At 41.8% G+C, this 14,860-nt stretch overlaps 1 protein-coding gene across 1 annotated transcript; it reads right to left on the reverse strand.

Annotated features, from left to right (window-relative positions):
- Positions 1-208: 208 nt before the first annotated feature.
- On the reverse strand, positions 209-10,864 carry KPNA2 (karyopherin subunit alpha 2). The gene is made up of 11 exons (XM_082602714.1): positions 10,739-10,864; positions 9,291-9,388; positions 9,002-9,139; positions 6,861-6,949; positions 5,710-5,978; positions 5,346-5,440; positions 4,986-5,249; positions 4,561-4,794; positions 4,137-4,319; positions 1,975-2,124; positions 209-558 (listed from the first exon to the last, which is right to left on the reverse strand). The coding sequence occupies exons 2-11, from the start codon at positions 9,363-9,365 to the stop codon at positions 466-468; spliced, it is 1,590 nt and encodes a 529-aa protein (XP_082458840.1). The 5' UTR covers positions 9,366-9,388; positions 10,739-10,864; the 3' UTR covers positions 209-465.
- Between the last annotated feature and the right edge of the window lie 3,996 nt (positions 10,865-14,860).

Raw genomic sequence — 14,860 nt, forward strand, 5'->3', positions numbered from 1 at the left:
AGAGGGCAAGCAGCCTGGAGCAAAGCCAGAATTCAGAAGTGGGCAGGAAGTCACCAATCTTGTATCCTTGATGACATAACAAACCTTACATTAAATGATGTCTGCAACCAAAACTACACCCCTGGTTAGAGTCACATCCGTTCAGTTCAGCTCCCCTTCATTTGCAGCCTTTAAGAGCTCTAAATCAGGAAGTAACACGTCGGCATGGTGAAGTAAAGAAAAGGGTGGAATTGAATCTTTATTTACAGGACACTGCAAGATATGAAATTCCACATAGAAATAATAAACCCACTGAGAGGAGAAGCTTCATACAGTATGTACAGTTTGGAACTGTTCAAGTATAGTTTCTTTGTAAAAAGTGCTACAATAACAAACCACGTGTAAAGAGTTCTTAGTAGAGGAACAGTAAGACAAACTTCTACCAAACAGTACACAACAAACAACTTTATACCTCAGATGTACAATCTAAAAGTTGAAGGTCCCAGCAGTGCCATCCTGAACTTGGAATGTATACCCTTCAGAGGTAGTTTCTGGCACAACATTTTGATCTTCCTCTTCCTGGAAGTATTTAAAAACAAACAATATAATCCCATAAATATGGCACATTTCTAAGAGGTAGCTGCCTAGAAGTCCATATTTACTCTTTTTTCTTCTTTTATCTCAATTTATTTAGGCTAAAAACAAAAACAAAAAAAAGTTTACACATTTCTCCCACCTCTGGCAACCACCAATCTGTTCTCCATATCTATGAGCTTGTGTGTGTGTTTTTTAACATTCCAAATATAAGAGAGATCTCATGGTATTTGTCTTCCTCTGTCTGACTCATTTCACTTAGCATAATGCCTATAAGGTATTCAGTCTTAAAGTCTTCATTTGTGTATTTCACCTTTAATCCTGAAACACACTTCAATATCTCAAATAGTGGAGGGAGGGCTACTGAAACTTGCCTGAGAGGGGAAGGTTCTGAATGGGTTAAGAAATGCTACTACAACATGGATACAACTAGAGATTATCATACTAAGTGAAATAAGTCAGAAAGACAAATACCGTACGATATTACTTACATGTGGAATCTAAACTATGACACAAATTAACCTATCTGTGAAACAGAATCACAGACATCAAGAACAGACTGGTGGTTGCCAAGGGGGAGGGGGATGGGGGAAGGATGGAGTGAGAGACTGGCGTTAAGTGTAAGCTATTATACATAGAATGGATAAACAACAAGTTCTTACTGTACAGCACAGAGAACTATAGTCAATATCCTATGATAAACCATAGTGGAAAAGAACATATACAAAAAAGAATATATATATGTATAACTGAATCACTTTGCTATACAGCAGTAATTAACACAACATTGTAAATCAACAATACTTCAATAAAAAATTATAATATTAAGAGAAAAAAATTTTTAAAGAAAGCTTCTACAATTAACAGAAAAATAGAGATTTTTTTAACCTGTCACTTTTCAGTAGGCAAGAGCAAAACCGATTAGGCCAGAGGATGGCTGTGGGGTCGGCCTACTTCTCCAACTCCTACACAAACTTAGTCTCAAGATATTCCAAGATTCATGGGACTTCCCTGGTGGCGCAGTGGTTAAGACTCTGTGATACCACTGCAGGGGGCCCGGGTTCGATCCCTGGTCAGGGAACTAGAGCCCACAAGCATGCCGCAACTAAGACCCAGCACAACCAAATAAATTAAACAACAACAACAAAAAGATATTCTAAGATTCGTGAGGCTTTTCATTCGAAAGTAAATTGGTGACTTTTTAATATCTCAAGTTACAAAGATGGTATTATCATCAAGCCAAACATTAGAGGAGTAAATATGTATGTCATCTCCTACTACACTAATATTTTACTGTATTTATCAGGGCTCATTAAAAAAGTATGAGGAAAAAAAAATCTTACGGGCTTAATCCTAAGTGTGTATTTTCCCAGTGCTTATTAACATTACCAGGTTACTCACCTCCACAGAGAAATACTTCTCAATCAAGTTTAATGAAGCTTTGTACACAGACTCATTTTCATGGTTTTGTAGAGCTTCAATTTTGTCCAAACCTCCACATTCTTCAATCATTATACTAAGTTTCTCAGTTTCACCTAGTTTCTCAGCAGCCTAAAAAAAATTTCCAAGTTTAGTAGCTTAAACTTTGAATGTTCTGTTTTAATGAAGAAAACAATGTCTACGTTGACTATCAATATATATCAGACAGAAATAAACACAACAGTTCCTTCCATAATCCTATGAGATAAAACTATCTACATTTTTTTTTTTTTTTTTTTTGCAGTACACGGGCCTCTCACTGTTGTGGCCTCTCCCGTTGCGGAGCACAGGCTCCGGACACGCAGGTTCAAAGGCCATGGCTCACAGGCCCAGCCGCTCCGCGGCATGTGGGATCTTCCCGGACCGGGGCACAAACCCGTGTCCCCTGCATCCGCAGGCGGACTCTCAACCACTGCGCCACCAGGGAAGCCCTCTCTACATTTTTATCTACATTTAACATTTTTTAAAAATTCAAGGGAATCAGACCTGTACTTGCTCTTAGCAACTACTTCTGTAGCCTTCAGCCACAAAGATCTTAGTATAGTTCTCAACCTTTTCTGTGGATCAAAATCACCATGGCAACTTTAAAAATGACGGCATAGGGGCTCCCCTGGTGGCACAGTGGTTGAGAGTCCACCTGCCGATGCAGGGGACACGGGTTCGTGCCCCGGTCCGGGAAGATCCCACATGCCGCGGAGCGGCTGGGCCTGTGAGCCATGGTCGCTGAGCCTGCGCGTCTGGAGCCTGTGCTCCGCAACGGGAGAGGCCACAACAGTGAGAGGCCCGCATACCGCAAAATAAAATAAATAAATAAATAAATAAATAAATAAAAATGACGGTATATCCAGGTTCAATTGGTCTGTGATGGGAATAGGAAATTACTAGTGTAAAAGCACCCCCAGATAATCCCAAGATGTATGTAGTCAAGAAAGAGAACCACTGTCCAAGAGTAAAGAGGGCCTACAGTATGTAAAAACAAATTCCCTGGACTAGATTATTTGATGATATCAAGAACCTATTAGGTGTAAGAATGATATTGTGGCTAAATATGTTTTAAAGTTCTCAACTTTTAGGAGAAACATCAATTTTTACAAATGAAATTACTTACTTGCTTCAAAATAAAATTTTAGGGCTTCCCTGGTGGCGCAGTGGTTAAGAATCCGCCTCCCAATGCAGGGGACACGGGTTTAAGTCCTGCTCTGGGAAGATCCCGCATGCTGTGGAGCAGCTAAGCCCGTGCGCCACAACTACTGAGCCTACGCTCTAGAGCCCGTGAGCCACAACTACTGAAGCTCACATGCCACAACTACTGAAGCCCACGTGCCTAGAGCCCGTGCCCCACAACAAAAAAAGCCACCGCAACGAGAAGCCCGCGCACCGCAAAGAAGAGTAGCCCCCACTCGCCGCAACTAGAGAAAGCCTGCGCGCAGCAACGAAGACCCCATGCAGCCAAAAATAAATAAATAAATAAAATTTTAAAACCCAAAATTTTAGGTAAGGTGAGTAGAAAAAGAGGCCAAATGTTGACAATTATTTATGCTAGGTGATGGATACACTAGGGATCATTATTCTAAACTCAACTTTGATATGTACAAATTTCCATAATCTGAAGTTTAAAGTTGTTGAGTAAGACCTACCTACTACCAAACACTATGACAAGTGCCATGTGCTAGCATGCTTGGATCAATTAGGAATGGAACCAGAAGAAAAATATAATTAACTAGGTCATTCAAATTTAATTTCACCAAAATTCAGTATGAAACTGGGGAATTAAAAATTCTTGACAAAATAAATAGGTATGAATAGTGTCCACATATGTACCTGACCTCAATTCAGGTGACATCATTCACCTGTCATCTCCTTTATCTCTCTTACAATCCGTTGTCACACCTTTTATCAAGAGTGTGGCTCCTCACTTTGTTATAAAGCAGAAACTAAAAAAAAAAAAAAAGTGTGGCCCCCATAAATGTCTCTCTGATTCTGTGGCCCCCTGAGTAAGGTCAGCTGCCCCCACCCCCGTCACCTACATAGCAAACCAATTATCAAGTCCAAATTCAAACACATGCCACCTTCTTAAGGCTTACCTGAAAGATATTTGAGATGGCATCCAGAATAACCAGAATAATTTTAGTGTCTTTCGTAGTCAGGAGGTTCATCAACGGTTCTATTATGCCACAATGAACAAGGTATACAATCTGCTCAACTGTTCCGCCGCTTGTGTAGTTGGTCACAGCCCATACAGCTTCCTTTTGTGTCTTAAAGTCGGCCTAATTAACATAAGGAAACAGGTTTATTTCAGAATGGTCATAAAAATAAGATTCCAAAAGTACTGTTATAGAAAAACGGTGACTAAAACTACCAACTGGTTCTATCCAAGTTTAAGTAAAAGAAATGACTATTATTTAGCAAAGGCAGTTAAGTAGAACTTAACATTAGTACATTAAGAATCTACCAAGTGCCTGTCCATAAACACTAACAATCCCTTATTAAGTCCTAAGACTTCATTACCTTAGAGAGAACGCCAACAAGGAGTGGGACTAATCCATGATTTACAACTTGCTGTATCTGGTCCTGGCGGCCAGCCGTGATGTTTGACATTGTCCACGTAGCTTCCTTCTGAATATTAGTTTTGGAGTTTGCTAGGAGGCTGGGAAAGATGGCAAGTGCTCCTGCATCTATTACAACCTGAGTCTGTTCATCTGTCCCAGTGACAATATTCCCTATGGCTCTTAGCGCGGGAGTCTGAAAAGGAAAAAAATGTTGACGCTGGCGGTTATCTTTTATCTCTTCCAGCACTGCTCAAAATCTCTATACCCTAAAAGTTTTGACAAGTAAGAGGCTCATTATATAGCCTAAAATAGACAAGATGTCAATATTAGTACCAATTGATTACGCTCCTTATACTTTATATTCTCACCTGAAAGTTAACTTACCACTATTGGCAATTCAGTAGCTCCTAAAAGCTTCACAAGTTGGGGTACAACCCCAGTTTTCACAACCATTTCAATCCGTTCATTTGGACCATCGGTAAGGTAGGAAATAGCCCAGCAGGTATCAGCTAAAACTTCTGGATCATCGTGATGCAGGAGACGAACTAAAGTAGGAAGAATTTGCTCAACAGCATCTAAGGGGGGTGCAGGATTCTTGTTGCGACAAAGATTTGAAAGTGTCCAGGTAAGATTACGTAAGTAACCACACTAGGGGAAAAGAAAAATGCAATGAAGTACTCTGTTTTTTGAGAAGGTGGGAAAATTAGAATCAATGAATAACTTGATGTATGTTAAGTAACTTACCGCTAAAGATGACAAATCAGGAACTGCCAAAAGTGCCAACAGCGGGTCAACTGCACCATACTTGATAACCAAGTCTCGGAAAACCGAGCCATCACCTTTAAAAAAAAAAAAAACAAGGGCAAAGTTAACCGTAACTACTTGTCTAGCACCATCAATTTCAGTGACTGAGTGCACCAGTGTCTTGACACAAAGAAAACACTCTCAGAAATTCCTTATATTACATGCCACTTCCACCCCTTATATGCACTGGAAGCAAGTAAGTTCAAAACCCAACACAGACGTCACTATTACTTATGACAACGCACTTCTACCAACCTCAGTATGACTGAAGACACTCAGTCAAAAGAATTTTAAATCCAAGTACCTGCAATGTTTCCTAGAGCCCACACAGCTTGTTCACTGATGTGAGTGTGGGGAGATGCCAACAGAGAAATGAATGCTGGGATAGCACCTCCATCTACCACAGCCTTGGTCTGTTCTGATGTCCCGGAAGCAATGTTAGTGAGGGCCCAAGCAGATTCAAACTGAATGGGACTACAATCAGGTCTGCCCAAGAAGGACACAAATTTTGGAATCAAACCAGCCCGGATTATGCTGTCTATAGGGGGCTGTTTTTCCCTGGAAAGCAGCTTCCTAAGGGTAAGCAAAAAGAGAAACAAAAATTAAAGGTGATTATCAAAACACATTCATATAGAAAAAAAATTTAAAGCGCAACTCAAGAGTTTAGAACTTTAAAAAACCTTTTACAGTAAAGCACTAAATGCTGAGACATCCTGGAATTTAAGAGGAGCTGAGCAGACTGGCTGCATGGTGCTACCATAAGTTGCGTCGTAAACTACTTTTTTTCCAAAACTGAGATATTACCAATAATGTAGAACCTTCTCTCTGCATCTCTGCAGAAATCTACTTTAGATCTTATCACTTTTTAAAAACTTTGACAATCTGATAGCACTGCACTCTCATTGTTAATTTAATTTGAATTTCTCTGACCACTAGTGAAGCTAAACATCTTTTCCATGATCATTTGTCAACTGGATTTGCTTTTCCCCACACTGTCAAGCTACAGAAATTATTAATCCTTTCTATTATGGATATCACATATATTTGCGTATGGTGGGAGATAAGAGTCTACATATATTTATTTCCTAAATGGATGGACCACTCTAAATAAATGGGATAGCACCTCCATCCCATTAGCTATTAGGGATAGCTAATCCCACTTCCTGAATAATTCCTCCTTTCCCTGACACTGACTTGAAATGCCACTCTGACAAAAACTTTGTAATTTTGTTAAAAAGTACACCAAAAGGTTAACAGTGATTATCACTGGAGGTAGATGGAATTTAGGCAATTACAGAAAATTTTACATCCTCCTAAGGGAAGATTCTAATGAAAATACGCCTAGGCCTGGCTTAACCTTTACTTTACACACACCACCTGCTCATCACTTTCCCACCAAAAAAGGTAAAAAGGCTGATTTCTTAGGTTACCCATGCTATAACAGACAAGGCTTACCTAGCAGCTTGAGTAGCTTGGAGCTGGCTTTCCAAATTGTTGCTATTTATGCCTTTGACAATGTCATCAACAGACCAATTTACAGTGCCCTACAAGAAAAGTGGAATTAATTTTGCAAATTATCATTTTTAAGATTAAATACAGTGTTTCCCTGGTGGCGTAGTAGTTAAGAATCCGCCTGCCAATGCAGGAGACGTGGGTTCAAGCCCTGGTCCAGGAAGATCCCACATGTCGCGAAGCAACTAAGCCTGTGCGCCACAACTACTGAGCCTGTGCTCTAGAGCCCGTGAGCCACAAACTACTGAGCCTGTGTGCCACAACTACTGAAAGCCCACGTGCCTAGAGGCCGTGCTCCACAACAAGAGAAGCCACTGCAGTGAAAAGCCTGAGCACCGCTAATGAAGAGTAGCCCCTGTTCACTGCAACCACAGAAAAGCCCGTGTGCAGCAACGAAGACCCAACGCAGCCAAAAATAAAGTAAATAAAATAAAATAAATTTATTTTTAAAAAAGGATTAAATACAAACAATAAAACCCCAACGTGAAGACATTCCTAAATTTATAATCAGTTACTAAGAGTTTAGCCCTACATTAAAATTTGCCTGTTAATGAAATATTCATTTTTAATACGTAGACAATTCTCAAACTTGGTGTCATGATTAAACAAAGTCTCAAGTAATGGAGTATCCCAGCATTTAGTCACTAGGTAAAGTAGCTGTGAACAACTTTAAAAAAATGAATTAGAGCACTGCGAAGGTTATTCCTATCTTAGTCTAAATCACTTGTATTTAGATATGCTGGGATTTTTCATATCTAAGTTTGTTATCTATTCATTTCCACAGTAGTGTTGCAAATATAAATGTATAGGTTGTGATCATAGGTTTGAGTTAACTGTAGCATTGCTTTGAGAACCAATGCTACAGTTAGCTCAAAAAGACAGTGCCCCTTTCTCCCTATAGGCTTACAACTTAACAAGGAAAATGTGACAAGTAAACAACCATATAATAAATGGCTATGGGCTTCCCTGGTGGCGCAGTGGTTGAGAGTCCGCCCGCCGATGCAGGGGACACGGGTTCATGCCCTGGTCCGGGAAGATCCCACATGCCGCGGAGCGGCTGGGCCCGTGAGCCGTGGCCGCTGAGCCTGCGTGTCCGGAGCCTGTGCTCCACAACGGGAGAGGCCACAACAGTGAGAGGCCCGCGTACCGCAAGGAAAAAAAAAAAAAAAAAAAAAAAAAGAGGCTATATGTATAACACTATATATATACATATATGTAGTGTTATATATATATATAGTGTTATACAGAATTTACTCTCCTTTTTTGGTGCAGAATGGCGTGCTACAGGAATTCTGAGAAGGGAGCATTTTTCCTGTTAGGCTAACCAAAGAGTGCTATAAGGAGAAGATGGGATTTGAGTATAAAACTCGAGAAATAGCGCACAGGTAGAATTCAATTAAAAAAAACTGATAAAATAAGGAGCGCTAAAGCAAAGCATAACGTGAAAAAAGTAGGAAAGTGCCCAATACCTTTGAAAGATGAAATACATAAATTTGAAAATCTAAGATGGGTCTAATTTACAAAAAACCTTCAAAAAATAAGGATTTAAAACCATAAAGTTTCTAAGATGTTTAAAGCAGCAATTTAGGAAAATTTTTAGGTAAGTAGTATGTGGCACAGAATGAAGGGAAAGATAAAATTAGGGGACTACTGAAAGTATTTCAGTACTGAGGAAAAAGACCTGAATAAAGCTGGTGACAAGTACAAAAAGTAGAGAAGAAAGAAAGGGAGGAAGAGAAAGAGAAAGAAAGAGGTAGAAATAAGATGGTTCTGGACACCATTAACTTTCAATTAACAGTTAAATGGCCAGGTCAAGGTATGAGCTCGCAACTGGAAATGCAGGGAAACTTGAAGGGAGATCAGAGCTAAAGACAACCTTAGAATCAGCTTCAGTAGATTACGGAGGGTGGGCAGGAAAAAGACAACTCATCAGAATTACTGACTGGGAGCACACAAAAACAGATGTTCACATTTGATAGTTAAAACCACAAAGCTAGGAATGTTATTTAAATTTAAATTTCTAAGAAAAGCTCCATATTGATTTTTCTGGGTTTACCGTAATTCATAAGCTAAAATATCCTTACCTGGTTGTTGCGGTTTTCCTGCAGTGGAGAAGCAGCATCATCTGGAAAAGAGCTGACATTTCTCCTTTTCAGCATCTGGTCATCCTTCTTAGCTTTCCTGAGCTCCACGTTAACTTCTATTCGGCGCCGCCTCATTTCCTTGAGAAAAGACAACATATCATCTCACCTTTTACATCAGTTTTTATTGCCAAGTGAGGGCACTTTTTCAAATTCGCTCAAAATTTTGACCCCCTTTCCAAATATATTCCCGTTTAAAAAATACCATAGGAAAGCAACAGAAGGTACTCACTGTACTGTCTTTCCCCTTGTTCTTGAATCTGTTAAGGCGGGCAGCTGGTGAATTAGCATTCTCATTGGTGGACATGGTTATGAGACAAAGGGAGAAAGCTGTAAGATGAGGGAGAGAAAAAAATTTCCCTTTTATCATTTTGATGTGCAATAAGATGAACATTAATGGAATTATCAAACACATATTGAGTCTACATTTCTATATTAGAGGAAGAACTTCCTTTTTCAGCACTATTAAACAGCTTTGGCCAACTGATCTTTGGCCCCTCCCCTCTGAAGGGCTGATACTTCCTGGAGCAGTACTGTCCACCAGAAATACAATGCGGGCTGCATAGATTTAAGTTTCCCAGTAGCCACATTTTAAAAAAAGCAAAAAGGAACAAATGAAATTAACTTTAATAATATATTTTATTTAACCCAACATATATTTTCTCATTTCAACACGTTACATCCAAAAATTACTGAGATATTTTACATTCTTTTTTCTTCGAGATCTTGCAGGGACTTTAAGCTTACAGCATAACTCAATTCAGGCTAGCCACATGCGTTTGGGGACTACCACATCAGACAGTGTGCCTCTAAACTCTATATTGGATCCATAAGTAGTTAATTGAAGACAAAGTAGGGGAAATGAGGTTACAGTTAAAATCTATGTCCTAGGGGCCATAAATTCCGATCCTCTGGAGCCTCTATTGTCTTTAAAAGGCCAAAACAGGTACATTCTCCGAGTCTGAAAATTTTTAAAAATCGGATTCATCATTACATTGTGGAGTCTTTCATAAAATTTCCTGCCCACCCACCCTGAACACCTGCGACGCAGTTCTGCATCTTCAGCATCTCGCATACATTTTCATTTCCAGAAATTCTGAGTGAATCCACTAAATTAGGCTGATATCAGCTGTGCTTCACTCAAACTCACCTACTTAAGAGCATTCTCCAAAAGAGCACAAAAGTAAAAGTCCTCCTTACAAGTGGCTATCTTTAATTCCATTCTGTTCCTTTACGAAACTGTGACACAGCCAAACCAGGGCCTACGTGTTAAGAGACAGAACTTGCAACTGCCACCTCCATCTCCAGTCCCTTCCCCTGCCCCACCCCCCCACCCCCGACCCCATTTCGGGGAAGCAGCAGCGGGAACGGGCGGAGGAGGAGCCAGAGGCCCTACCGCTAGGCCCCCTACCGAGGCTTTCCTCCTCGGGCCTCACTCTGATTCTCTCTCAAAGACGATCCGGCCGTTCGCAGGGCCTCGAGCCCTAAAGCCAACCACTCGCATCGTGCAACGCCCGTCTCGTCAACGAACTACGCCCCCGAGGCCTCGTCAACCAGAGAGGCCAAAGCCAGGCCGGGCACCTACCCTGGGCCTCCCCTCCCGCCACCTGCAATCCGAGCGCGGCCTTGCGGGCCAGCCGTTGCCGCTCGGGCTGGGCTGCGGCCTCAGTTCGTACTTACACAGCCGGCTCGAGCTTCCACAGGAGGCGGTGCGGGGCGCACAGGCTGCGGATCGACCGCGCTCAAGTCGTCCACCACGGTCAGCCAGAGGACGGTGTGGCTCGAGCAGCCGGCCGGTGCGATTTAAATTTCCCGGTGGCCCCGCATTCCGATTGGCTGGTTCGAGCTTACGCTATGCGCCCATTGGTGGATTTGAAAAACACGTTGGGGAGGGGGTCAGAGGGCCCCGAAGAAGAGAGGATAGCATCGCGAGATAAGGGAGAGGCCGGGCTATCCCAGAGCGCCTTGCAGTTCGGAGAGGAAAGACTCCAGATCCCGGCATGCAGCGCGAAGGGCCAGTTCCCAGTCAGCCATGCCTGGAGCGTTGGCTCTTAGCAGTGGGTTTACGCCTGTACGGTGGATGGTAGTTTCCCTGGATGTTTGCCTTAAACAAGTACCACAAATGATTCCCAAAATAATTCTCTTTCAAAATCTTGATATAGAAATATATTGCTATGCATTTTTCCCCTGATAGGACTCAGAAGGAACTTGGCTGGGGTTTCTGGCCATCAAGGAGGGGAGGGGTAAGGCAGATATGTGCTGCATTTTTTAGGTGGTGTTGATGTTGTTGTTGTTTAACTTGCGTCATAAAAGACTGCATAGAAGGCACAAATATGGTAACAAAAGGTTTATTATGCCTGTTTCTCCATTCTTATTTTTAATAATTTCAAATACAGTAGAGCTGCAAATCTTTATCCATATTTGCCAAATGTTAACATCTGCCACATTTACTATTTCTTTCTCTATGTAATATATATATATATATATATATATATATATATATATATGGCTTTTACATATTACTTTTTGAACCATTTGAGAGCAAGTCTGAGAAATCATGTCCCTTTACCCCTAAATATTTCGGCTCGTATCTTGTAAGAATTCTATTATATAACCACAACACAATCATCAAATTCAAGACAACTGAACTTCGATGCGATTACTTATAGTCTGTGTTCAAATTTTGTCAATTGTTATAGTAATGATCTATGCTATATTTTATACATTTCTGAATCAAATGTTTGTATTTTCTTGTAGTGTTTAAAAAAGCATCAATGATGGTTATCAGAACCTCAGGATTATGGGCCACTTTGTTGTCTTTTTGCAACTTTTCTGTATTCTAAAAAGGGTATTTTTAAGAAAAGCTGTATTGGCTTATTTTTTACTATAGATAAATTCAAACAATGATCTTCATCCCTTCTCGCAGGCACTTTTGCCAGCCTCACTCATTGTGTAGCAGCTATGAGAGTCATAGGAGGTTGATTCTACTCCCACCTGACCAATCAGCACAATCCTATCTCCCTAAATGCAAAAATGTGGAAGGATTTCACCTCCAAACCAGTCACTACAAGGCATTCTCTTGGCTACTGTGAATGGTTCTGGGGCAGTCATGTGACCTAAATTCATCCAGTTGGGAAGCCTGTGCCTTTTGTTTAATGATTAGAGGTTGGAAAGCAGGCTCTGTTCTTCTGAACGGAGAGATGTGAGTCCTAGAAATCTGAATTAGACAGTCGTAGAGAAACCAGGATCAACAGCCTGCCTTACCTCAGAAAGCTGCAATTATATGACTTTGAAATTACATCATCCAATACATTTCCTTTGTTGTTTAAGCTCGTTAAGTTGGGTTTTCTTTTTTTTAATTTATTTTTTGGCTGCGTTGGGTCTTTGTTGCTGTGCGTGGGCTTTCTCTAGTTGCAGCTAGGGGGGCTACTCTTTGTTGCGGTGCGCAGGCTTCTCGTTGCTGTGCGTGGGCTTCCTCTAGTTGCGGCTAGGGGGGCTACTCTTGCGGTGCGCAGGCTTCTCTTGTTGCAGAGCACGGGCTCTAGGCGCGCGGGCTCAGTAGTTGTGGCGCACGGGCTTAGTTGTTCTGCAGCATGTGGGATCTTCCCGGAGGAGGGTTCGAACCCATGTCCCCTGCGTTGGCAGGTGGATTCTTAGCGGTTGGATTCTTAACCACTGCGCCACCAGGGAAGCCCCAAATTGGGTTTTCTTTTGCTTGCAAATATTGGGTACTATGTGCCCAGAATTGTTCTAAGTGTTTTACCTTTATGAATACATTTAATCTTCACAATTCTGTGAGGGAGTAGTATTATTTGTTCCATTTCACAGAAGAGTGGGTGGTTAAGTAACTTGTACAGGTTTGCACAGGAGTAAATGGCAGACAGGATTCAAACCCAGGCCATCTCATTCCAGGATCCGTGCTCTCTGACCACTGTTCTGTGCTTGCACCTGAAAATAACCTGAAACAGAAGTAAAATGTCAAAAGTGAAAGTTGCCTTTGAAAGATACAACCTTGTCCTGGGAAAGCATACACCCCCAACTCTTCCTATTGTAGTTTGGATGGAGATTCAGGAGAGGGTCTGTCTGGCCTAAGCCAATCAGTACATTCCATCCCCCAGACACAAGAATTTGGTGATGAAGATGTAACACAATGCAGTAAAATATTTACTGAGACTTTTGTGAGATATCCCCTCTCTTCCAGTGGACTGCATGCTGTGATGATGTGAGCCTGAGAATGAAGCTGCTCCAGAGAAGCAAACCCAAGTGTGCCCAAGTCTGAATAATTATAGTTTACCTGTCAGTCATTCTTTCAAGAACTATGTTCCACTGAAAAAGCAGCCAGTTTCACCTGCAACTCAAACATTGAACAAATGTTTTCCTCAAGAGACAACCATTGAATTCTGTGGTAAAAGTGATTTATGCATAATTCCCATTTTGTCACACAAAATATTAAAAAGATGTGTACTCAAGGGTCGAGATTTAAATCAATAATTCTTATAGTGTCATCAAGGATGTTCTTAAGTGAAGCTGGCCCAAATTCCCTCCCCTCCCTCCATTGCACAAAGGTGAAGAATAACGATTATTGCTAACTTAGTGTCACTGCCTTGATTCACTGTGTCAGTTTTACCCATCATTGCTTCTGCACCATCGTTGCTATATGATTATTTATTATTCACTAATAATGTCCTAGTTTTTGTGGAAAAGCCATTTCCTGGATGACTCAGGATCCACAGGTAATAAAACTGACACATAACACACAGACACATAAGATTTGAAAGATGCACACCAAAATGTTAATAGTGGTTAACTCTGAATGGTAAAATTATAATCAATTTCAATTTTTGTTTGGCTTACCCCCATTTTATACAATTTTAAAATGAACAGGTATTATGTGTCTAAGAAGGAAACGAAATCGTGTATTTTTAAAAATAACAAATGCAGCACCTTTATATGCAACAAGCATACAGATACTATACATGGAACCAGAAAATCTCTAAATCTATTGAAGACCTAGCTTTAGGATAAAAACAAAACAAAATGCGTATTATTTTGTATTTAAGGACCTCGTTATATTTATTTTCCCTTCAATTCGGAGGGAAAGAAGAGATGGGGAGAAAAATGTTTGTAGGTGAGTGGGGGAGGAGGGCAGATTTGAAGAAAAGCCTGTTCACCCTGGAAACTCCCAACAGCCCCCAGCACATAATGTTATCCAATTAACGTACTTTGAATAAATGCAGGGGGAAAAAGGGAAGGAGGCAGATGATAGGGGCGGGAAGGTTGGGGGGATGCGGTAGGACCTCACCCCAGAGGAAGGTCGCAGGAGCTCTGCAAAATGCAGAGGCCCGGGACCGCCCTGGTAATTAGAACGGGGAGAGGCCAGGCATTGGAATTTTGTTTAGAGTTCCCCCCGCCACCAAGTGCGCCTAGTATGCTGCCAGGACTGAGACCCTTCCGAAAACCCAAGAGGAAACAGCACCCCCAGAGACACCCAAATCGGCCCGCGTGCGGGCCACGCAGTTCCAGGGCAATGGGGTGGGGCAGGCCCTGCGCATGCGCGCGGAGGCTCTGGCGGCGGGACGGGTCGAGGGCGCAGGAGTGCGCAGGCGCGTGCTGCAGGCACTGGGGGCGGCTCCCAAATCACACACCGCCGGAAGGGAGGCCGCAGAGCGCGAGGGCGGTGCGCGATGATGGCATTGCGTAAGGGGACGGTGTGAGAACCCGGATTCCGTGGTGACCCAGTGGCCTAATGGATAAGGCATCAGCCTCCGGAGCTGGGGATTGTGGGTTCGAGTCCCATCTGGG

The sequence above is a fragment of the Mesoplodon mirus genome (assembly GCF_964341445.2).
Source record: "Mesoplodon mirus genome assembly, chromosome: 18".
NCBI lineage: Eukaryota > Metazoa > Chordata > Mammalia > Artiodactyla > Ziphiidae > Mesoplodon > Mesoplodon mirus.